Source organism: Macrobrachium nipponense, chromosome 35, assembly GCF_015104395.2.
Source record: "Macrobrachium nipponense isolate FS-2020 chromosome 35, ASM1510439v2, whole genome shotgun sequence".
Lineage (NCBI taxonomy): Eukaryota > Metazoa > Arthropoda > Malacostraca > Decapoda > Palaemonidae > Macrobrachium > Macrobrachium nipponense.
Window position 1 is genome coordinate 43,167,409 of NC_061096.1, and position 25,609 is coordinate 43,193,017.

Consider the following 25,609-nt stretch of genomic DNA (forward strand, 5'->3'; position numbering starts at 1 on the left):
GATTCCTTTTCATCTCCGTAACCCCTAATTCCGACCACCACTTTTATTCTGATGTATTGAGGTACAATTATAATTGCTAATCTAGAATTTCAATTTGAAGTCACCAATAGCGAATTAAAAATAATAACACATTTTCAGGTCATGTTCGGTATGTAGGTTCCTCCATTAGGTCCAGGATATGTGCTTAGGTTTAATATTAATTTCTGATTTCAATTTTCTTGGATCGATTCTATAACACAAAAAAATAGATAATTTCATATATTAATCCCATACACTTGAAGATGCGACTTGTCAACAGATAATCTGAATACGAAAGTGGTGTTATCATGATTCAAAACACTACAAAAAATAAAAATAAAATGGCAAGAAAATCTAATGAATATTCCTTGAGTTCGAAAACTACGTTGCATAGAATCAAATAATCAGTGAGAGTTTGGCTGAGTGCTATGAAAACAAAGAACTTTCAACACCAATGACGACGAAAGAATATAAAAAAAATATTTTTTTATCAGTAATACAGATATATTTAAGCAACATTCCCTCTCTCTCTCTCAATACGTTAATGTTTACTTTGTTCTTCACAAAATGTGTGGTATTTCTACGATAACTGAAAATGGCAACTCACCGTTTAAATGAAGCCACAATGCGCGTGCGATTTCAAATAGGTTTGCGTATTTTACAAAGCGCCATTTAGTTAACCCCAGCGTTTATACAACAAATACAAATATACAACTGCTAAATCAGCGTATAATTGTTTCGTTATCACTAGCTTATAGAATCATACGCGCATTAAATGCGTTGTTGGAACCTCTGATCCTTCGAAAGCACGTGCAAACGTGTGCTTATAAGGTTTTAAAGATCTTCGTAATAATTATCTCCAATTTTAGACGATACGTATGCATTGGTGAGTGAAAGTGTATTATTCTTTAATGGTGTAAGAAGAAAGGGAACTCTAAAAGCGTAATTTGTTATTTGTTTTCGCAGGGTCGACCTAAACAGCGGAGAGAGGAGACGTGGCAACAGTGGCACGAGGTGGCTGCCGTAGTGGTGAGGACTGAGGAGTGGATGTGCGTTGGAAGGACAAGTGCAGCGCCGCCACCCCGATACACTTGTCGGCGCGAGTCCTTATGAGCGAGTGGTGATATGCGCGTGTGGTGTGTGCCATAACATTTATTTCGGCTCCCCCCTCCTGACGGAATGTCTCGTAGAAAGCAGAAGTTTCCCGTCCATCTGAAGAGTAAGTTTTACTTGGGAGAAGAAAAGAAAGTGTCTGGTGTGGTGTGTGTGAATCGGCCTAAGCGTCTGTGTCAGGTAAACGAAGAAGAAGGAGAGGAAGAGAAAGAAGAGTAAGAGTGCGTGCGGAGGACCAACCAACAACCTTTTGCTGTACTCCTCTCTCTCTCTCTTTCTTGTCTGACTCACTTGGGTGTGTGTGTGGGTACGTGTTGGTGTTGTGTATCAGGGTGGCAGGTGTAAGACGCAACCACTTCAACATTAATTCATTATTTAGAAATTATTCCACAAATCCTCATTTACGTGGAAGATGATTAATTTAATTTAAAAAAAAATAAATTTTTATTCCTCGAGTCTTCCCTTCCTGATGTTATTTATGTCTAGGGATATTTTAAATAACCGTGGTAATTCGTTATTGAGATAGTTCACAAACCCTCCTTTACCCGAAAGACCATTAATTTTTTTAAATTAAAATATAATTTTCAATCCACTGTTCCATTCTCCGTAATGTTATTTATGACAGTTTTAAATACAACGTTAATGCGTTATTTAGACATTTCACAAAACCTCTATCACGCCAAAGACGATTAATTTCGATTTAAAAACTAACATTTTAGAACCTTGAGTCATCTCGATATTATTTAGGAATATATTTTAATAACACTCGCCGTACAACATTTGTGACGTGCCCCGCCGTGTGACCACTTCCAAATTGGTGGTTCGTCAGGGCAGAAACATTTCCTGGGCTTGACCGTTAGTAATAATGTACCCCGTCCCTTCGTGTATGAGGATTAAAAATGAATCCATTTGTATTGCAGCGCAAATATGCTTTATCCTGAATCTGGGCATATTTTTGGTATGTTTAGCATGATTATAAATTGTAAATGTCTTGAGGTAAGCAATTTTGTATAGTCCCTCTACCAAATGGTCAACAGAATCACCCTTAAGTGCTAGAGCATAATAAATAGATATTATAGTCATGCCGGTGATAAATGCATAAGTAAAATTTATCATTTGTGAATAACGGAGCATAAATGTTATCTGTGATGAAATATTAGGACTTGGCGGCTTTTATCTGTTGTTCAAGAGTGCTATTAGTTGTGAATTCACATGTGGCAGCTGTTAACATTACAATCTTTAAAGATTTTGACAATATTCTGAGCTTTAAATTTGGCCATCAGAAAAAATTTCGTTTCAAAATATGACGACGCAGGCAGCTGGAATTTTGATGTTGTAGAATATATGTATAACATATATAAAAAAAATTTTTCAGCGTAAAAAAAAAACTTTAAAAATAGGATGCGCCAGTTCGTCAAAACAGGGACAATACGATGAGCATTGTGTAGGACTGTGATTAACAAACGAGTGGAAGTTTTTTAAAAATTTCTTTTTGCACTTGAGATTCATCCACTATTGGGCTAATGGAACAAATTTAAAAAAAAATTCTTTGGCGCCATCTCCTATAGGACTCGAGTACCAAAAGCATCCATCTCGAACGGCTCATTTAAATAGTTGTGAGGCCTATCTCGGGTTCTTAACGATGACTGTTGGCCTAATGATCCTAAGACTCTCTCTCTCTCTCTCTCTCTCTCTCTCTCTCTCTCTCTCTCTCTCTCTCTCTCTCTCTCTCTCCTGTCCGTAGTATGCTTACCTGCCTCCCAAGTACCTGCTGAAGGGATGGACAGCGACTTAGAATCATAATATAGGTCGACAACAGGACGGTCGTTTGCGTCTTTCAAAACGACAAATCTTGGGTTGAAACAACGAGCGTGATAGTTAGTAGATTGTAATTTTTTTTTCTCACAATTATCTTTCTTTAGATACGTCATTCCTTTTAGATTAAAATAACTACACATTAGCTCTTGGAAATTTTTGTAGTAAATCCTCGGCTTATAGAGAACCTACAAGAGGAAAAAATTAGACCTATGTAAACGTGCGTACCATTTCTCCCTCTCTCTTCTTGAATATTCGGAGGATATTTTGAGGTTGGTGAGACGCTTCCGAATCCGAATCCCGAAGAAGGTCAAAGGTTGCCGTATGCAGGAGGCGTGTGAGGACAAGAGAAGTTTTATGAGTTGCTACCCGCCAACGTATTGTTCTGTTGCATTCTGACTTTCCGCTGAAAATAAGTTTTCAAGAGCCTAGGCCTATTATTGTTCCTGTTATAATGTAAGCTAGGATCTAGTAAGACTCCAATGTTTGGTGGTTCAGGTTTTTCTGAGATGTTTTTAAACTCGCTTCTCTTTGTTGCATGTTTCGGAATATTGAAATTAATAGCTGTTGTCTAGTAGCACCTTCAATAGTTCGCTTGTCATCATTGCTACTCGAGTGGAACACACAAGGAAATGATCAAGTCGAGGAATATTCTGCAGATTGAAGATCCGATCTGTGACGAACCAAATTCCTGTGTGCACTGCCAGAACACCTTTTAAGTTTTGCTGCAGGGGAATTTTAAAAGACTAAACATTTGACAACTAGGTGCCGAAACAGAATGTAGATGCCAGGCAAAACGAGTAGCCTTTATTAAAAGCCACTGACAATATAATTGATAACGAAAATATCCTTATTGGAATATAGTTGATAAAGACTATCAGACACAATTGACCTTAGATTGACCTTTCGAATAATATTAATTTTTTAAAATTATAAAACCGTTGCTTTGTGCATTTTTTGTCAGGAAGGCAAAGGTTATTCAGTAATTATTTAATTGTCTTCATCAGTAAATGAAAAGGGAAAATTGTATTACATTTTATTGCACTTTTGATGAGCAGCTCCCTTGCGTAATTTTAAATTGTAATGCTTGCATAACTTTGCTATGCAACTCGTGGATATATTTTAATTGACGTTTGTCTGTTTACGACAAATAATGCTTTAGCATTATATTTATTTTAAACGAACACGCTGCTGAAATTGAGAGTCAGATTAAGTTTGGCATTCTGCCTTAAAAAATGTTTTGCCTGATTAGTAGAAAGTAAGAATTGGGGTAGTGGTAGTTTATATTTTCCATTTTAGGAACTGGTTATATCAGGAGATATAATGTTAAGGTCGCTTTCGATCCTGTTTGCATTAGACGATATTCTTGTCATTATTAATTTTGTACCTTAAACAAAGACCAACGAACCTATAAAAAGCTGAATAAATAATTTAGGTAAAAGTTGATACGTAATTTTAAAAATGTATTAACTTTGGGAATGATAATGAATTCAGTCAAACGTTAAAGGGCGTAAGTGAATCAAATTAATCACCAATTTATTGAAAACGCAATTTAAAGTCTGCGTGATAACTATTGCTAACAAGTAAGCAGATAATATAATTAAAATTCTGCCAAATTTTGTTTTCAAATAATTTCATGATCCCCATTGATAGTTTCAAGACCAACTCCTTTACAGTAGTTGATTCCAAATAACCACCGGAATTATGGCAACTGTGTCTCGTTTGAGCTGTGTTCGTTATAATTATAGGAGTTCATTTCTGCCTTAGACCTTGATCATTGATCAGTTTTGTCTTCCCTAAACCTTGACTTCGATTTATTAGTTTCATTTCTCGCCATTAGACCTTTGATCATTGATCAGTTTTGTCTTCCCTAAACCTTGACTTCGATTTATTATGGTTTCAATGTTTTTGACATTTTTCGTTTATTCTGGTTTTGATGCGTAAGTTTTGTAGCATTTAAATCACACTTCAGTTAAGAGGGGTTTATCTCCAAAGTTACTGAATCTTTTATGCATTGAATATAGAAATTAGGTTACGTACTGCCAATGTATATATTATATATATAATATATATATATATATATATATATATATATAGATATCGATTATATTATATATATATATAATAATATATTATATATATTAAACGAATAACCAACGGGAAATGATAGTAAGGAATCCTGACTATCATTTCCCGTGGTATTCGCTTATTTATGAAGTCACGTGCATCTACTGTGATTTTTTTTAAGCACACACACACACACACACAACACACACACACACACACACATATATATATATATATATATATATATATATATATATATATATATATATATATATATATATATATATATATATCGTGTTGTATGGAGGCTCGTTGTGATATCTCTCTCTCTCTCTCTCTCTCTCTCTCTCTCTCTCTCTCTCTCTCTCTCAGTTAAGGTCATTGCAGCGTTTTGGCACTTCGAATCCAATTCCTTAGTAAGATCTGATATCGGTGCTCTCAATAACCAGCTACACATTAGTGACCAGAGTCCGTCCTCGACGAGGTAATTCCCCTTCCTCTCTTACGCAGGTGGATAGAATGACGTAACAAATCCATCTCGGTGAAATTCTCCGAGACACTTTTGGCGTAGTCTTCTGGCGGGATAATTGGTCTTTTCCTGTTTTTCCCGTTTATTGTTTTTCATATCGCTTGTTTTTATCCATACGTGTGTGTGTGTGTGTGTGGTTTTTATTTTTCTTTCATTTCGAAACAACTGCGAGGTATTTTAATAAGTGGTGTTTCTGATTTCGTTATTTTAGCAGTTTGTTACCATTTTGTTTTTATTTTCGATTGCTTAATAATAAGGTCTAGGGATGTGACTCTGTTGTTTATGAGTCTAGGGATCTTGACTCTTCCTTAGATGCCAAAACCGTTTTTGATGAGCACGGGCTCTTACCTCGTAAGTAGCCCTTATTGTCGTGGAAATCATTAAAGACGATAGGTGGGAGAAAACCGTCTTAGGCTGAGATCAGGTATGGGAGGAGGAGGAGGAGGAGGAGTAGTCTTTGTTGTCCAAGGCAGTATTTCGTGGGAAGGGCGGGTAGAGGGGGTTCTGGAGATTGAAGGGGAAATAGTGAAGGGGTCCTAGGAGGAGGGAAGGGGAGAGGGGCGGTTGGTCGTGGGTGATGGTCCTCATGGTAACCTTGGCTAGTACTCTCACTAAAGGATGAGAGAGAGAGAGAGACCTGTAGGAGGGGATATGCCCCCCCCCCCACCACAACCAGCTTCTCTCACGTGCACGCACCTCCATGGAATCTCCCCCTACCCCCACAATCTCCCCGTTCTTTCCCACCTCCTTCGCCCTAGCACACACAAACAGTATTCGGTACCCACACAACGCCACACTCTTGTTTGTTTCGCTCTCTCTCTCTCTCTCTCTCTCTCTCTCTCTTTTCGCTTGAGCCGTTGTTCACGGGCACTACCGCACATAACCTTAGCTTATTAAGCATCTCTCCAGCAGGCCATTGTCAGATTGTGTCCACAGCCTTCAGATGCTGACTTCTTGGTTGGTCTGGTCTCAAATTGTAATATCTCTCTCTCTCTCTAAAAAGTAGTTAAAATTCTGATAATTTTATATCAAAAGCAGATTTTTCTTGTGTTATTTTTCATTTTGTAATTAAAAGGAAAAGTGATAATCTCTCTCTCACTCAAGAATTCATTGAAATGCGATAATTTTATTTCTAAGGCCTTTGAACTAAAAGGATCTCTCTCTCTCTCTCTCTCTCTCTCTCTCTCTCTCTTCTCTCTCTTTTAAGAAGCCATTAGAATATTGATAATTTTATATTAAAGGCAGAACCTGTGCACAGACAATGTGTGTGTGTGTGTGTGTAAATTATAGAATGTCTTCGGAAGTTATTCCAAGGTTACTGTGTTAGTGCTGTAACATTGTAAACAAGAAAGGGTGTACAGACTTGTTCTGTACATATTTTCACGCCTGGGAACTTTTTTTTTTTTTTCATAGTCAACCGCCCTCTCTCTCTTCTCTCTCTCTCTCTCTCTCATACATGGATAGGTAGATAGATATAGAGAGATTTAAACAGTAGTCGCATTGTAGGTCGTAACAAACCATCTCTATTGTAACCCTGATATAATGTAATTCATCTCTCCATTTAGAATAGTTTGTTGTATAATAAAAACAAAAACTGAAGACGTGGGTCTAAGGGTATTCGAAGCAGTACTGCCGCACCCTATATTATTTAGTATCATCATAAGTAAATATCTCCATCTTGGCTTAGTTTTGCGTGTTTAAATTATGACAGTGCTTTTAATTTCGAAATGTAAGGGAACTTTGGGTTTTCTAGTTACTCCAACTAACAGGATTGTGATCATAAGTACAAGTTACAGCAACTAAGATAAAGGATTGTGATCATAAGTAGCAGTCCTTCTGTAGTACCCATGAAACCACGAGTGTACCCATCTCATGAAACTGTTTTTACAACAACCCAACTTTTATAGTCCTAAACGCTCCCAGATGTTTAGTGGGATACTAACACAGGAGTGTGATCCGTTGCAGTGTCCCACATGTAGCGTTGCTTCAAACTTTATACATATTTACCGAGTTTTTTTTTTTCTTATAACGCCCAGGAGACCTTGCTTAGTACGGTGCACTACGGTACACCACCAACCACAATGTGATTGTCCCACACGTGCAAGGTCCTTGAATACTTGCTCAATAACTGCGTACTCTCATTCATTCTGAGCGTATATTTACTGTTTTTTAAATGTATTTTCTTATATGTTTTTTATGAAGTTACCAGATATGTTTAACTGCCCAAAATCAGGGCCTGATGCTGGATGAAAGATGCTGGAAATTCACGAGGAAGCTGTTACACATTATGCCTATCACAACTAGGCTGTGATGTCGAATCTATAATGTTTGTATGCTGTTGTTGTTACTGTTATCATCTGTTGGTATTATCGGTCTGGATAGTGAGTAGATACTGTATAGATATCACCAAGAGTAGGTGAGTGGACGAAGATGACTCTTGTCATGCTTAAATCAGTGCTTTTTGTTTCTTGACTATGTCAGCTCGTTGTGAACTCAACTCTGAATCCACAATATTTTTATTTTGATCCATATTCTTGTTTCTTTTCTTATTCTTTGCTTTGACCAGGGGGGAACACAGTACCATGATGTAAGAGTGGAAATTCCGGAACATGCTCTGAAAATGAAACAATCTCTGGTATAGTACTACGTAGTATGTAATCGTACTATATTATAGCCCATTATGTTTCATTGTGCACTGCCCGTTAACCAAGATATTATGCAATGCACTTCTGAGGACTAAACTCGGCCGATTGCGATTCGTCATGCACTTGTTATTTGGTGGCGTCTGTTTTGCGATGTTTAAATTGGACACTGCTTAACGGTGGAAATGACAGACAAATTAAACCTTGGTTCATTGCACTCGCATTTTAGGGTGTACAATGTTATTGTCATTTGTATTTTTTCTACTGTATTTAGCCAATCTTTACCGGGTTCTTTTTCGTAATTTTTACATATACAGTTAAGTTATGAATTGTAACTGTTGATATACCGTTCTTTGTCGTTTGTAGTGCCTATACTCTGTTTTTTTCCATCTGTCCACCGCCTGTGGTGTTTGCGCATGGTAACACTGCGTCCCGGGCTTTGAATAATATCCTATTTCGAATATTAACGGTGTAATTCGCATTCAGTAAATTATTAAAACACTTTTCAGTTGCAAATGTGCACCCAGATATCCTTTTATTTACCTAAAACGTACACATAGCGTAACTTTTTAAAGCCCGGGACGCAGCGTTACCATGCGAAAACAACACAGGCGGATGGACAGATGGAAAAAAAAACAGAGTATAGACAGTAGGATGTATGTCATGCTTCATTTGTTTATAGGGAGGTCCAGGCCCAGCTTCTTCTTCTCTATTGCAGTCTGAGGGAAATCCACCAGCGATTGTATTTTTGCATACAGAATTGTTATAATCCCCACATGATGAGACATATGTGTATACATTGAAAACTTTAGTAAGAATTGTAGGTCATTCCAGATTACAGTATCCTCACAGCCAGACACCAATGCATCGTCACGGTGTCATCCAGGCCACCGTCGTATGATTGAAAGATATATTGTAATGGAAGAATTTATATCAGACGTGAGAGAGATAAGGGTGAATAAGTTTTCACCTGCTGAAGGGGTAATATTGCTCCTCTGTATACTTAGGATGGTGTAGTTAGGTCTAATGTCTATCGGCTTATGTTTGGCAAATAGTGATTTCATTTGTTTTCATTCTCTGGCGTACTGATTTCGATTTTTCTGTATACTTCTATTTTTCAGTTCATTCTACGTTTCATCACCGTCAGAGACTTTTGTCTTTATTTTTCATTTAAATGACGTTATTGGAGAATATGTGAGGTTCTATACCGCTTTAAACAGCAAATTTAGAAGCCGAATTTTTCCAAACACGCACATAGTACAGTAAGTTCCAGAAGTGAAGCGACAAATTTCAGAATTGATCGTATTTCTTTAGAAACTCGTGGGGTTGCCAGTTAGTATATTTTACTCCAATTATTGTCATCCTCTTTATCTAACAATACGTATCAGTGATTAACTGTAGAAGCACAGAAAGTATTTCCCCAGTGAATGATCAATATTTGCTCATAATGTTATTAAAAAAAATAAATTTCCCCATAGAAACATCTGTGGCTCTCAATGTGTGATATCAAGTGTTCACCAATGAGTGGCAGCAGGAACCGAGTGCATAAGCATTGGCCAATATGATTTGCAAATTAACTTTCTACTTTTATAGCGTTATATCGAAAGTTATTATGATTTCTTTTGATAAAGCACAAAAAAGTTTAGTATCTGATTAAATGAAATATAAATAAGACACAAGTTGGTGTAAAACAAAAGAAAAGAAAAAAAAAACAAGAAATCTTAGTTATATGCGCTTTTAGCATTGGCTACATGGGTTAGGCCTATTCAAGAATTAAGGAAATATATTTTCAGCTTGTTAGTTAATAATTTCATCTAATTCCTCAATTGTGCAAAATCTTTGCTTGTGGAATTGCGTTTCAGGGTCGCATCAAACAATTATTTTTCGAAGGTTTCCACCTTTTTTTTTCAGTGCATAAGTGAGACTATTTTTGTCCATACGATCCGGAGTGTGAATATGCTTGGCGAGCATTATTTTAATTCGAGTATCTCCTGTTATGCTCTCTCTCTCTCTCTCTCTCTCTCTCTCTCTCTCTCTCTCTCTCTCGGGACCTTTTTATCTAGTCAGGAATAACCAGAGGCCTGTTTTAAAAATCGAGCATAGGCTATTTGGTCATGCTCGGGTGCTTATATATATATATATATATATATATATATATATATATATATATATATATATATATGGCAAAAAAATCATAAATTTATGTTATATAATAATGCTTGACTGGATCGAGCTGATTACTGGTTGCCCGTGGAAATATGAATTTGGTGATATCACTCCCTTATGATACGCCCACTTACGCACATTCAGTCTTAAATATCATGGTTGGAAGATGATTGAAGATTTGAGATAAACGGTTGAAGTGAAAAAGGTGGAGTTAGGTTTGTGGGTATAGGTAGAGGTAGAGGGTGAGGCGAGGTTGTTGGGATCTATTGTCTCCCTACTTAACCCAGGTGGTGATTTTAGGGTGTTCTGGTTGCTTGCGACCGTCTTTCTTATTTTTTATTTAGCGAGTCTGTCTCCTAGGTGCAAGGACAGGTCCTGGTGTTGGTCCTAATGGTTCTACTTTTTCCCTAAATAACAGACAGTGGCCCTGCATTGTAAGCCTTGCTATGCCCGGAACTAGGCCTAGTCACCTGAAGGTAGCAGCAGCAGTTAGAGCCTTTTCGAAGATGGTATTTTATGCTCGGACCTAGAAGATAAAATCAGAACTACCAACCACACCCAACTTCTCTATTGAATCTAGGTGCATTCATGGTTGATTATGTTTAATGTAGCGGAGATTTTCCTTTTACATTCTATTGATACTTGCATGGTTTTATGCATCTTCGCTAAAATAATTGATAATACACTACGATATTAAATGTTTGTTCACATTCCTCGAAATATACATGGTACGTTGGTAATCCTGGGTTGAACGAGAATTTCAAATTGTTTCGTTTCTATAGTTTGAAGTAATTACTATACTTTAAAATAAAACTATTACAGTATTTTTTCTTATGATTGTTATAAATATCATAGATTGATATTTGTGCATCATATGTTGGCTTTATTTTGCTTGATAGAGCTTTCACTGTAGAAAAAAAATTTATTTTTCAGCTAAGAGTTGTAGTTGCCAGGTAGTGAATATCGAACGAAATCCTCTGAAAATTGTCGCTTCAGTTTTGGAACTTACTGTACCATGTACTACGCTTTCCTCACTTAATTAGTTTTTAAACTTAATTTTTTTTTTCTCTTCAAACATTTAATTGCATCAAATTAGTATTTTCTTGCTACCACACCTCACCTGTAGAAAGAATCTACTCCACCACCCTACAGGACTCTATATAGGTGCCATGATTGCGGGTTTCTTTAGCATTAGTCCTTCCCTTGCGTCATACGTAGGTTGCTGACCCCGTTAATGAGATGTAGGTTCGCAGACCGTCTGCGACCACCGTGAATTAAGATATTGTGCTGCATGCAGAGTGCACATGCAATAATTGCATTTCAACCTTAATTTTTTTCCGTCATTATAGAAAATGTTATCTGGAACCTTCCGTATGGCAGCGTGATTTATCGTAATGCAATCGCACTCGTTTTAGTACGATGTTTTATGGTTGATGGTACATAAGTTATACATTTATTTATTTATTTATCATTTTTAAAATAATATTTAATTACTAGATTTTTCGTATATAATATGTACTACGATGCTTATGAAAATACGACTATAGTGGCTATCTGTAGATTGTGAAATATAAGTCTAATGTAAAACTAGGATAAAGAAGGGAATAGTGGTATGTATATATATATATATATATATATATATATATATATATATATATTCTATATTGTCATTTAAATTACATAAGCTTCTTTTTTTATTTATTTTTGTTACATTTATTGCAGTGCGAAATAAGTGTACTATATTAAATTTTGTCGTAACCCTTTATAATCAGAATTCTTGATTTAACAGTAGAAAACCACATTTTAATTAAAAATATGTCAGCCTAATTCATCATATGGAGAGAGAGAGAGAGAGAGAGGAGGTGCATAGACTGCCAGCTGACAGAGCACATGTACAGTATTTTGAAGTTAGAAAGTGTGTTTTGTGTGTGTGTTGTGTTGTGTTTGTCCTAGAGCTTAATCATGCACTACATGTTTATAAACATGTTTCAGGTCTCTAATTCAGAGTCGATTAAGTAGGATAAGGTGGCAGTATGTTAAATATTTTTTTTCTTGATTTGGCCGTTTCGTTTTTTATTCCCAAAACATATTCGAATCTGCGAATTTCGTGCGTAGTTGTTTGTCGATTGTTGTGAATTGCAGTTGAGAGAGAGAGAGAGAGAGAGAGAGAGAGAGAGAGAGAGAGAGAGAGAGAGAGAGAGAGATATGTAATGCTCGACCACAAGGGCTTGGAATTTTGAAGTAGACCTACATTTTACCATCACTACTGTTGCTGAAAAATCCGAAACAAAACCTATTTCGTTGCAAGATTCTTTAGCGTTGTTCAGTTGCTGTTGGTGTGATATATCAGCACGGTCTCTTGCTCCTGTGCAAGAGCGGCCTTGTCCTAAATGGTCTCATAGCTACCCGTAAACATTCTATTTCTATTTCTTCCTCTCATGGTCTATCGGCCTCATACGAACTCCTTGCCGCTTGAACCAGATCGCCAAGGGCTTAGGACATGCATATGAGGGACACAGTTAATTGATCTGATGCGTTTTATATAATTATTTGGCGTTGCACCGCCCAGTGGTCATCTGCTTCGCCGGTTAAAGAATGACAAGCTATAGGTCTAGCTCGTTAAATCTTGAGAAAGAATTACTGAGAATTTCTGATCTTTATATATATATATATATATATATATATATATATATTATATATATATATATAATAATGACAATGCGAGCTTGGCCCTGTTTTTTTTCTTTTTTTTCTTATGCCAGTGAACCTCCATCATCGAATATTGATGCGTGGTCCTGGTGCACGTGACGCATCACACACGGCCGGGGAACTAGATAAGCTCAGTCTCCCCCCCACCATTATCTCACCCCTCCCCTACCAAAGTCCCCCACCTCACCCCCGTAGGAGTGGCATTGTGGGGAGGGGGGGAATAATTGCGTCTGTAGTCTGTGTTTTTCTCATATAGTTACGAGTATGTTAGACGTTACAGAGGACAATTTTTAAGAAAATTATTATATATATATATATATATATATATATATATATATATATATATATATATATATTATCCCTTGTTTTTGCTTTTACGGGAAATAGATTAATAAGAAAACGTGAACATCACTATAGTAGATTCACATCACCCGTGCATCTGATGTCTAGGCCGGTCCCTTACGACGCTCCTGATTGGCTGTTGATAAGCCAATCACTGGGATGGAAATATCCCTCAGGAGAGGTGGGACATACATCCTGCCTATTTGAACTCTATAGAGAGAGTGAGAATTTCCAGCCAATCAGGAGCGTCGTAAGGGACTGGCCTAGACATTAGATGCTCGGGTGATGTGAATCTACTCTAGTAGGTATTAGTATTTACGGAGTCAATAACTAGATGTTTCTGCGCCAGTTTTAGTAAACATAAATCTGTCAAATACTAGCATTTATAAAATCTTGCAATTTTATTGAATTTCATTTTTAACGCGAGTTTTTCCGTTTATTGAATAAATGTGATTTTTCCTCTTAAGCATGTCAAACTGCAACTTGCAGTTGGCTGCTTTCGGTAGCATTAAGTCTTAACGTGGATACTCATTGTGGTTTATGATACAGAGATTATCTGATGGATTTCTAATATTTAGCATCATAATCCATTCTAATCCAGTATTTTAAAGTTTCATATAATTTTTTTTTAAAAAATATTGTTTATGGTTCAACTTTGCTTGATCCCACCTGCCAAATGCTTGTAGTTGCAACAACTTTGCATATTAGGTCTAGTGATTCTGCTCCGTTAGGCCTAAGCTTGTGCGTTGACGCTAGCAAATGATCAACTTGTCATTATTTTATAATAGTTTTATTTAGTGACTCGGTATGAAGTAATAAATGGAAGTGATATTAATGCATGTATCAATAAAACTTTTTTTTAAACTGTTTAACTGCGGGCCACAAGGGTATGCGCTGTTTTCATTCTTTATCAGATGCTTCAGTCCACCTGGTAAGACACCTGACAGGTAGAGCTTACATAAAGATTACTATCATACCTTTTTTTATATATGTAATGTAAACACAGCTCGGACAAAATATGTCACATACCTCTGCATATACTTGCCAAACTTGTAAATATTTTTTTTTTTTTTTTCCGCGTGGTCAGCACAGTTTATATAAATAGCTTTAATATATGCTGGAGGGTATGCGATATGTTGTCATCACACACACAAGGAGGTGGGTTATGTACGTATGAATGCGCGCGCGCGTGTGTAAGTGAGTGTGTATGCAGGTGGCTGGCTTGTTTCTCCTCTCCCTCATTGGGGGGGGGGTCCAACTCCGGCCCCCCTCCCCCACTTTCTCCCCCACGATGACTGTTACTGTTGGTGCGTAGATTCACATGAGGTTATGAGATATCTCAGGATATATCACTCATTGTTCTCATGAAGTTTGAGATATGCAGCGTTGTGTTACTGTAGAGAAACATACTTTTAGGAACAAAACAAATTTACAACTTTCTATTAATATCCATTGATTCTATATTTAGATAAATATTAAACAGGATCTCTTAAATAAAAGTCGTGTCTTTGCATTAATTACATTTTATATCTCGTCAGAGTGACAGACTTATTTCATTGTGCAGTTGTATGACTTGATGTGATGACTAAGCTATAAATTAATGTACAGTACTGTGCTATAAACAATGAACGTGTTTACGTCAGTTTGACAATGTTTGTACTCGGGTTCAGTGACACGAGTTTGATTTATTACATTTTTATGACATTTTTCTTAATCTCATGATGTCAGCCTTGGATTCAGATTTTGATCTACGTCGACATTTAGTTAAGTTTAACAGCTATTCTTTGAAATTCTAATACTGAATTACGCGTAACTATTGCAGTATGGAATTGTCAAGTTCGTACAAGTATATATAAGTGTGATAATAAGCATAATAATATCATGTCAGCTTATAATCAGACTTATTCATGCATGATTATAAGCAGACGGAAATTATAATGATCATTTTCGTCCCATAATTATACTAGGCAGAAATTATTATTATAATTATTGTCTGCATATATAATGTCTGCTTTAATCGCGCATTATTATAAGAAGACAGGAATCATCATGATTATAATTTCCTTCTGCTTATAATCATGCTTGAGGAAGTGTACGCTAGGCCTAGCAAACAGCTTCTATATGAGATTTACGTCATTCACAAATAACCTAAAATGGAACGCTTCAAGAAATACTTCTCAAGCTCGATATTGAAACTAAAGCTTGCATCCCATCCCTCTAATGTCGTCGTCGCTCATTCGTCGTTAAACCCAGGGCGACGAGGCGGCAGAGAATCCTGAATCTGCTCCCAGTTTCGGACTTGTCAAATTGGTCGGTGACCTCTGCACATAATTATCATCCGTATCAAAGGTCCATCATTATGCGAGAGGTTCCTCATCATTTTTAAATTGAGGTAATAACAGCTAACTTTCGTCTTGATTGTTAGATTTTGTTACATTCCTTTTGATATATATATATATATATATATATATATATATATATATATATATTATATTATATATATATATATATATATATACTATATTTGCGAATGGAATACGATTGGAGAAACTTGTGTATAGGCATAATTATCGTATATTTGGAGCGACCGTGTTTTATAAGGAAAATATGTTTAATATTTATTTTGATTGCAAAAATATGATTTTTATTAGACCTGAAGTTTTGTTATATAAGTATTTTTCCTGAAATTAATTTTCTTAGGCTTTTTTATTTATTTTTTTTTTTTTTGTTGGAGAAATTTTTCAAAAGTACATATTCGTGAACAAATTATTTGGTTCTTTTAGTGAGCTTTCTTAATTTAAGCTGTAGATTTCGTCATTAGTAAGACTACAAAAATGACAGATTAGTTATCCAAAATGTTGATTTTGACATCGGACAAGGGAGTGGTGCCGACATCGACATTGCATATTTGTGGTCGTGGGGCTGTTTCTCTTTATAGGTAGCATGGGGCGATTCTCTCTCTCTCTCTCTCTAGCCCAAGCCAGTTGCTGCCTCCAGGCCTGAAGGCTCTTGCCACATCACGGGTAAGCCTTTTCTCTCTCCGGGGTATCACTTATTCCGTTTCTAATATCGATGTGCAATCATAAGGCAAAGGTTACTACTCGAACGTTTATTTACAGGGTGTGTTTCCAAGGTCAGCCAATGTTAACGGTGGCCAGTCATATCATCCTGGAGGTTCCTAGGCAGGAGCTGGGTTGAAGAAGAGGAGGTAGCATGAGAAAGAAAGGTTTCGGTCAAAGTTCTTTAGACTCTGGGACTAGGAGTAAAAACACGTGGTCGATGTCCGGAGGTGTTAGGTGCTGTGGTCGTCTTGCTTCAAGCCATCTCTCTCTCTCTCTCTCTCTCTCCTCTCTCTCTCGCTCTCTCTCACACACACACACACACACACAAACGAGAGTCGTCGTCCACCACCACCACGGTGGTGCTCCTCTCCCCCCGAGGGCATTCACAACGAACAAGTGCAGCCAGGCATGCCAACCGCGCCATCTTGCACGTGCTGCTCATTTGCGTAAGCATCTTCTAGTACCATTGCTCCCACTCGAAAGTTTAATCCGCCCTTGAGAAACGTCAAAATACGACGGCCTCGTCTTTCTTTCGAAGTTTGGCGGCCTCTTCGGGTGATTTGTTATGAGTGTAGGTGTCGGTTCATGTTGGTAGGGGAGGAGGAGGGTGCTGCGAGTGATGGTATGTGTGCGTGTTGAGGTGGCCACCGCGCTCGGCGTTGCCACATCTACGCTCCTGTACTGATGTCTCCGGGAGTCCTTTTAAATAGTGACCGATAAAAGCTTAATGCTTGCGTTGGCATCAAGAATGTATTTTAACGCTGTTGTGAGTAATCGCATGATCAATCATAAATTGAAAGTAAGCTGGGGGATGCCAGGCGGTTGGAATATGTGGGGGCGGAAGGAGGGGGCAATAGGATAGTGGATGGGTGGAGGGAGAGTGGGAAGGGGCGACGGCTTTTGAGGGCAAGTGCACTGCTAAAAGTGGGCGCCTCACTTGGCAAGATCGCCAATGACACCCCTGATCAGGACAAGGCAGAGAGAGAGAGAGAGAGAGAGAGAGAGAGAGAGAGAGAGAGAAGAGACCCACGCTTGCGTCATTCCTTACAACATGTTACCGCGAGAGTAACGTACTATAGTCATGAAAACGTCTCGTAACAGATCAAACTGATAACAGATCTACGATTACATCCACAAAGGAAGAAGGAATGATGTCTGACAACCGAAGCACAAGAGGTCAAGTCAGGTGGCTGCCACCAGCACCAAAAACCTCCAGATGGGGGCGGGGGGCGGAGGAGGAAGAGGGATGAATCTCGTGCAAGGTGTCACAAACCTGCGACGCTGCCACATGGGATGGTTGGGTCATCCACCCCCCCTCCCCCCCAACCCGCGCATATATACACGCTCGCTCGCTATTGACTGAGGGTGGGCCTTGGGCTGAAAAGGGCGGCGTGTCTGGGAGCGAAATTCGAATTGGTAAGAGGAGAAAGGCTACAACCCGAGGGCCTTACTTACCCGACAGACAGCTCGTCGGTTTACGTAATATCCGTCTGATGTATGTATAAATAAAAAAAGGTTTTTTATACGTTAAAAGTATGTATTTGTGCACGTAGAGATGGCAGGATTGTTTACCAAAATTTGGCCTAGTACGAACAAAGCAGTATATTTACTTACCTTCTAGGCGGTCATATTTTTTTATTCTACATTCCTTTTATTATTATTATTATTATTATTATTATTATTATTATTATTATTATTATTATTATTATTATTATTATTCAAAAGATATGGAACAAGTCTCACTGTGGCCATTGAGTTGAAATTCAAGCTTCCAAAGAATATGGTGTTCATTAGGAAGAGGTGAGAGATCCCACTTGTTAAAAAAATTTAATAAATTAACAAATAAATGAAAATGTATTAAAAAGCAAGGAAAATAGTACTATTAGAATAGCAATGCATTGCACCTTCGCTTGAACTTGTGAAGAAGTTCCAATTACTCGACATATTTTCTCAATAGAGTACATTAATTACTGTTTTTGAATAGCCAGTATTAATTTTGTAAGTAATATCACAATTAATATCTAGTGTTAAGAAAAAAAAGTTTTAAAGTCTAGTTAATAATAAAAGATAAAATCCAGTAATTTGTAAATATTGTAGGTGTACGTTTTTGTAATATTTTGTAATACCTTACTTATGTAAATGACATGTAATATTTTTCTAATAAAAGTTAAAAAAAAAAATTACTCGACATCCTCAGAGAGGCTGCTCCATACTCCAACGGTGTGAGGAATAAAGTACCTCTGGAACTGAGATGTTCGACGGCTGTTCAACGAATCTTGTTCCTCTCGACACATGAAGGGGATCCGTGATCAATCGTGAATGCGAAAAATCTGTTGACAAAGAGACCATCCGTCGATGGCACAATGTCATGACTATTACAGTTAGGAAACAGAACTACCGCCACGAGCCATAAACAAATCCTTTTTGATTGGCTATACCATTTTGCACACACCCCATTCCCCGGTTTTTATTTAAAACTAAAGTTACCGTCTGTCTTATTTCCTTTTCATTCACAATATAATATGACGTCTGTCGAAGCTAGTTTGATAATAGACTTAATACTTAGACAGTAAAGCTTCAGTATTATGCAAGCTCAACTTTTTTTTTTCTATTGACTAAAGTCATTTACCTCTTCATTTTTGTTCCCGCTGCATAATTTCGTATGTTGTCGACGTCGCTTTGAGAACGAAACTCTATAATTAAATCTTGGTACGAGTTACGCACAACTAGCCACGTACATCACCCAAGCCCCTGAACAAGAGAGAGAGAGAGAGAGAGAGAGAGAGAGAGAGAGAGAGAGAGAGAGAGAGAGAGGCACGTATTTTCCGAGTTCCGGTTTTGCCCAATAAACAGGAATCCGGAGAGGCATTTGAAATGTGGGTGTAAATGACCGTAGATTTTCTCCAGCGGACAAGGGTTGCCTTTCTGAATTTTTGTGCGAAAGTCGTGGCCTTTAGGCTTATATGCATATTATGACTGATGATGATAATCTTGACAGTCTCTTCTGTGAAGGGGGTGTTTTTGGGTTTTCATATTAAGCAAATAGAACTTCAGAAAATAATTTAGAATCAGAGATTGCAGTAATTTTTTAAGTGAAATAGCGAATACATAGTAGCTCTTGGTAACTTTTCCAATATGGGAAACATTACATCTCGGATTAGATTTTCTTAACTTTGTTAGGTTTTATGTATTATTTGTGTTGTTTGCATTTTTTAAAAATTTTAAGTGTTTTGATTTACTCAAAGGTTTTGAAATATGTGTAGTGAGAATTGTGTCATTGGAATGGATTCTATAATCTTGTGTTTTGGCTGTAGCACAATTACGTAATTAGCTGTGTTTTTCATTAGAACGAACAGCGTTTCTCTCTCTCTCTCTCTCTCTCTCTCTCTCTCTCTCTCTCTCTCTCTCTTAGTTTTCAGCTCTAATAACGTTCAATAAATGTAGTGGCGGTTCTACTTGAAATACACCCTCGTATTCAGTTATTATACTTTGTATTTAAGTAACCGTAGACCAAAGGACCGAAGAAGGATTAATAATATAAAAAATAATTAAATCCTTGAGAAAAGTTGGTAAGTAGTGTTTGCTTGCAACCTCAAACCCGTAATGGCCACCAGATTGGCTCAGGCAACAAACGTGGCGTAGGCTTAGTACCTTGACTTGATAATTGATATAAATTAAGATTTAATAATGTAGGAAACAATATACATCGTTGAAAACTTCAGGTTATAATAAATTTATCGAAGTATAGATTATTAATATCAAAATCAGGCTGTATTTTGCTGCCATTCCAGAACTCAGTCCAAGACAGTTCATGAACACAGTCCCCAGGTTGAAAACCCGGCTCATGGTATAGTCATAGTTATTCTCTCTCTCTCTCTCTGCAAAGTGCGTGGGTCTGTCAGATTATGAAATTGAATACACTCACCAGGTTGAAAACCTCTGCTTATGGTATGGCGTTATAGTCTCTCTCTCTCTCTCTCTCTCTCTCTCTCTCTCTCTCTCTCTCTCTCTTCAATGGTAAGTGCGTGATTGTCCCGGCAGCTTGTTGTTGTGCGTGTTTTCTTAATGGGGGGAGAGGATGAAAAGGGGGGAGGGGGGGAAGAAGGTAAGTTTCTTGGGACGTGTCCTGGCATTTCCTGTCGCAGTTGTATACAATGGCGCCTCCATCGAGTGCGAAAGGAGACGTGTGTTTGTGTGTAATTTTTTTTTTTTTTTTTTAGAATATAATGTAGTTCTTTTTTCTTCGTGTGGAATGAGCGATATCCGATGGTGGAAGAGGTGCTAATGGACAAAAATCCTTGGGAGGGATTGTTTGCGTGATATTATCTCTCTCTCTCTCTCTCTCTCTCTCTCTCTCTCTCTCTCTCTCAAGATTTCTGAGAGGCAGTAGTTCTAATCGACATTATTAAGGACCTCCTCTGAAGGGAGTTTGGCAGATTTTGTCGCTTGTGAAACATTCTCTCTCTCTCTCTCTCTCTCTCTCTCTCTCTCTCTCTCTCTCTCTCTCTCTGAAATTTTCTGAAGAGCAGTAGTTCTAGACCAGAATTAAGGATCTCAGAAAGGGATATGACAAATTCCCCCCCCCCCACCCAACCCTCTCTCTCTCTCTCTCTCTCTCTCTCTCTCTGAAAATTTTCTGAAGAGCAGTAGTTCTAGAACCAGAATTAAGGATCTCAGAAAGGGATATGACAAATTCCCCCACCCCCCCCCCTCTCTTTCTCTCTCTCTCTCTCTCTCTCTCTCTCTCGGCATGACCTTGCATTATGTATATATGCCTTTCAAGTACCCCACTGTCATAATCTTACTATAGTAGATTCACATCAAAACCGTGCATTTGAGTCTAGCCCAGTCCCTTATGACGCTCCCTGATTGGCTTTTGTTGATAAGAACCGAATCACCAGGGTCTGAAAAAAACTCAGTTTCTCTCGAGAGTTCACATGGGTAGGATCTATGTTCCACCTCTCCTGAGGGATACGACTTTCAAAAGTATCCTTCGGGAGAGGTGGAACATAGATCCTACCCATGTGAACTCTCTCGAGAGACTGACAGTTTCCAGCCCTGTGATTGGCTTATCAACAGCCAATCAGGAGCGTCGTAAGGGACTGGCCTAGACATCAAATGCATGGTTGATGTGAATCTACTATATACCATTGATGTCTAGTCAACTCTCAGTCTAGACAATAATAATAATAATAATAATAATAATAATAATAATAATAATAATAATAATAATGATATACTTGTTGAATGTCCATCGTATTAGTTATTATTATTATTATTATATTATTATTATTAATTATTATTATTATTCATCAGTATGACCTATTCATATGGAACAAGCCCCTAGGGACCATAGACTTGAAATTCAAGCTTCCAAAGAATATGATGATCATTAGGAAGAAGTGATATATAATAATAATAATAATAATAATAATAATAATAATAACAAAAATAATAATAATAATAAAATTAGTCTTTTGCCCTCACTATTAATACAAATGATAATATTTAAACATGTGAAAAATGTGCTGAAGTTTCTTTGGCGCAATCGAGGTTTCTGTTCGGTGGTGGCCTCTGCTACAGCCCTTAAAACTCCTAGCCGTGGCCCATGAAACTCAGCCACGGTCCGATAGTGGCCTATGTTGTTGGTACCTATCGCGCTGCCAGAAGTACGATTATGGCTAGCTTTAACTTTAAATAAGATAAAAACTACTGAGGTTAGAGGGCTGCAATTTGGCATGTGTGATGATTAGAGGGCGGATGATCAAAATACCGGTTTGCAGCGCTCTAGCCTCATTAGGTTTTAATATGTGAGGGTGGACGGACAGACGAAGCCGGAACAATAGTTTTCTTTTGCAGAGAACAACAATGACACTTGTTACTTGGTCTTTGATATGAGGGAGACAGACAGAGGGGGGGGGGGGGGATGGAGGCAGGTGTGTTGGAGGGGAGGGGTAACTCTGCTTTACCCGTCACACCTGTATAGATTAAAAGATGGTTTTCGTAAACGAAAATCTTTTATGAATCTCTTAAAGATATTTCAGTGTCAAATTGGATTTTTTTTTAACCAAGAGGCCAATGTGCAATTTTTAAAAATTAATGCTTGCTACCTGTACACTGAAATTCATTGGTTTAATCTATAGTTGTTCTCTCTCTCTCTCTCTCCACGCAAACATCTTAACCGCTAACTGTAGACTTAACATTTTCGTTTGTCATGGCCTCCACAGTAGCGATTCTAATGGAAGAGAGAGAGAGAGAGAGAGAGAGAGAGAGAGAGAGAGAGAGAGAGAGAGAGAGAGAGAGAGAGAGAGGCCTTTGGTGAAAGCGTAGGCCTAAATGGAGATCCCAGACGCACCAAATTTAGCCTGGAGTAGTAGGCCTAGGGTGGTGATGATGACTGATAGGCATTCATAAGTTCGGCGGACGGCCTATTATCATGCTAACTTGGGATTTCCCGAATCCAGAAAGACCAGTAGTTTCATTTTTATAAGTTTTTTTTTATTTCATGGAAATGAGGTATTTTAAGAGTGGTTCTAGTGAGGAATAAAGGTGAATATTGAGCATCTGGATGTGAGACAGAAACGTGGATATATTTGTGGAAGTTTTTATTTTGTAGACGCTTCCTGTTTAAGGTCTTGGTCAGTATGATGATATTAATATTGTAAAGAACTGCTCGTTCCCTCCTTGAAAATATATTCTAACACTTTAAAATGGCGTTCCCTGGAGGGACGAGAGTAAATACAAGCAAAAATCTACGGCAGAAGGCCGATATTACTGAAACAGGAGGAATTAGCATAAATTCTGTACTTCCGTTTAAATGAACTATATTCATTTTTAAGTTACTGGTAGGCCCAGAAATTAATGAGATGGTTGATTGCAGGTCCACCGGAAACACGTTGCTGGGAAATGAACCCGACACAGAGCTAGGAATTTAGCAAAGTGGGTTATTTCAAATGTAAGCGTTATTCCAAAGGGTTCCCAATTTTCTCCCACAATCAGGCACAGTATTTGTATGCAAAGAGATTGCATTCTAGCATCAGTACCAAGGTGAGGGACACGTGGGAAACGTTACACACTACTTGCTCTTAACTTTACATATTAAAGCTTACTCAAGGGGGCATAAAATGACAGGGAGCTTATACAGGAAGGAATACTATTAACTAATAGGATGTTTAATATCCTTACTAGCATCACAAGGGGAATTAATCACAGCATTGAACCAAAATTGGGGAGTGAGAAGCTGAACAAAGAAGGGGGGAAAGTTGCTTGGGAGAATGAAATGAAATACAGACAAGAGGCAAAAACGATTCACTGACTGTACTAGAAATTACATCTCACAGTAACTGGAAATCCTGGGTTCTGGTAGTCTACTCATCTGCTGATATTTCTGTGCACTATGGACGGTATAAAAAAACTTGTGGGATCCTCCCAGAGGAAGCAGGGGAGCAAAAGGGAGAAGTGGAGTCTGCAGGATTAGAGAAAGTTCTGAGGAAGAGCTGCTGTTGCTCTGTCCTTTTAAAATCTTGGCCTGGATAGATGATTTAGGGAGAATGTAGGCTTTCAGTTCAGAGGGGGAAACTCGTAAATGTGTGCAATAATTTGTAGAGGGATATTACTTTTACTTGGTTCTGGCTTAAAATCCTGAACAATATGATAATAATGATAATCTAAATACTTTTTTTGTAGCCTGCGATGGTTCCCAGAGTTTAGGAACACGCCTGAAATAGGCCTAAGATATGTAAGACCAGACACTACAGACGGTGACATTTATTCGTTGTTAAGTACTGGCGAAAAAAAAGTATTTGGTTCTGTAAATCTGTATTTCAAGGAAAGCAAAATATTTAGTACTGTATCAGTATTTTTCTAGTCATGATAGACATTATTGAGTTATTTTGAAATTACTGACTTATATTAGGAGTTATTGTACATTTCTTGTTGAATTAAGCCTTCAACGTGATTTACTGCGAAGAATTTATATATGTTAGAAATAATTATCATAATTATCTTTAATAATTGTCATTAACATATCGATGGGATATGGATTGGTATAATTTACGATGTAGAGATATGTATTTCTGGTGATAGAAGTTCACTCTCGATGCGGTTCGGAAGTCACGCACAGCCGTTGGTCCCGTTGCTGAATAACCACTGGTTCTATGCAACGTAAGAACACCATACAAACAAATACAAACAAACAAACGATGCAATATTTAAACATTTAGTGACTTCCAAGGGTTTTAACTCGGTATGTATCCATCTTTGTGGCATGTTTAGTACAATCCCGTTGGGGATGACCCTTTAAACAAACAGAAGTCTGTAAATATCATAAAGAGAATGACCCCCAAGAAATATTGTGAATTATTCCCTGTGACTTTATTACCGGCCACCATCAATTAATGTGATTTTATTTCTAGCCAGTATTGTGACTTTTTTTTTGTGGGACTTTTTTCCATGTGACTATTACCGGCCACCGTATTTTACTATTTTTACTTGGTGGACTTCAGAAGTCATCAGATCGCGTATAAAGATCAGATAACTAATTAAATTTAGATTTGTTTCTAAGCACATACTCATACCTTGCAAGGGGCCATTGCCTATAAAAAGCATAGAGAAGAAATTCCTTTATTCCTGTTCGGCATTTTTTTTTCAGAGTAATGACCCACCAATAATACATATTAAGATTGTCATAATATCAGCATATTTTCATTGCCAAAGAATTTGTAATGATAGTGAATGGTACTAGGCCTATAGGCGTAAACGCTCTCTGATAGGACTTGACTTGACGTAAGTCAGCGAGTGAAACCCGTAGACTTATTCCCAGCCAACCCCTTCTCGTAATACTTGTAATGGTACTGAGACTTTATGGACACCCTGTGGTATAGCATTGTAATAACCAAGCTACTCATGATGTATGGTGTATGTATAAAACTCAGGTGCATTTGGTAATAGGCCTGTTTAGACTTAATGAGAAATAATGGCTTAGCAGCCTTATGGGAATGAAAAATCAATCAAGATTCCGCTTTTCAATTTTTTTTTTCGTGGTTTTTAGGTGATAGTCTCATATATATATATATATATATATATATATATATATATATATATATATATATATATATATATATATATATATATAGTTACCAAGTGTC

The 25,609-nt window shown here is 37.5% G+C and overlaps 1 protein-coding gene across 4 annotated transcripts in view; it reads left to right on the top strand.

The window, feature by feature from the left end:
• Positions 1-1,042: 1,042 nt before the first annotated feature.
• Positions 1,043-25,609, top strand: part of LOC135208697 (zinc finger protein 236-like) — a 56,853-nt gene continuing 32,286 nt past the window's right edge. For 2 of the 4 annotated variants that reach the window (XM_064241153.1, XM_064241152.1), the window contains exon 1: positions 1,050-1,237. Coding sequence is in view for 1 of the 4 variants with exons in the window: in XM_064241150.1 (XP_064097220.1) it covers positions 1,198-1,237 (40 nt within the window). In the remaining 3 variants the exon portion in view is untranslated. Of the gene's footprint in view, positions 1,238-17,934; positions 17,959-25,609 lie in introns of those variants that run through there. The other 2 variants (XM_064241150.1, XM_064241155.1) reach the window with 2 other exon arrangements.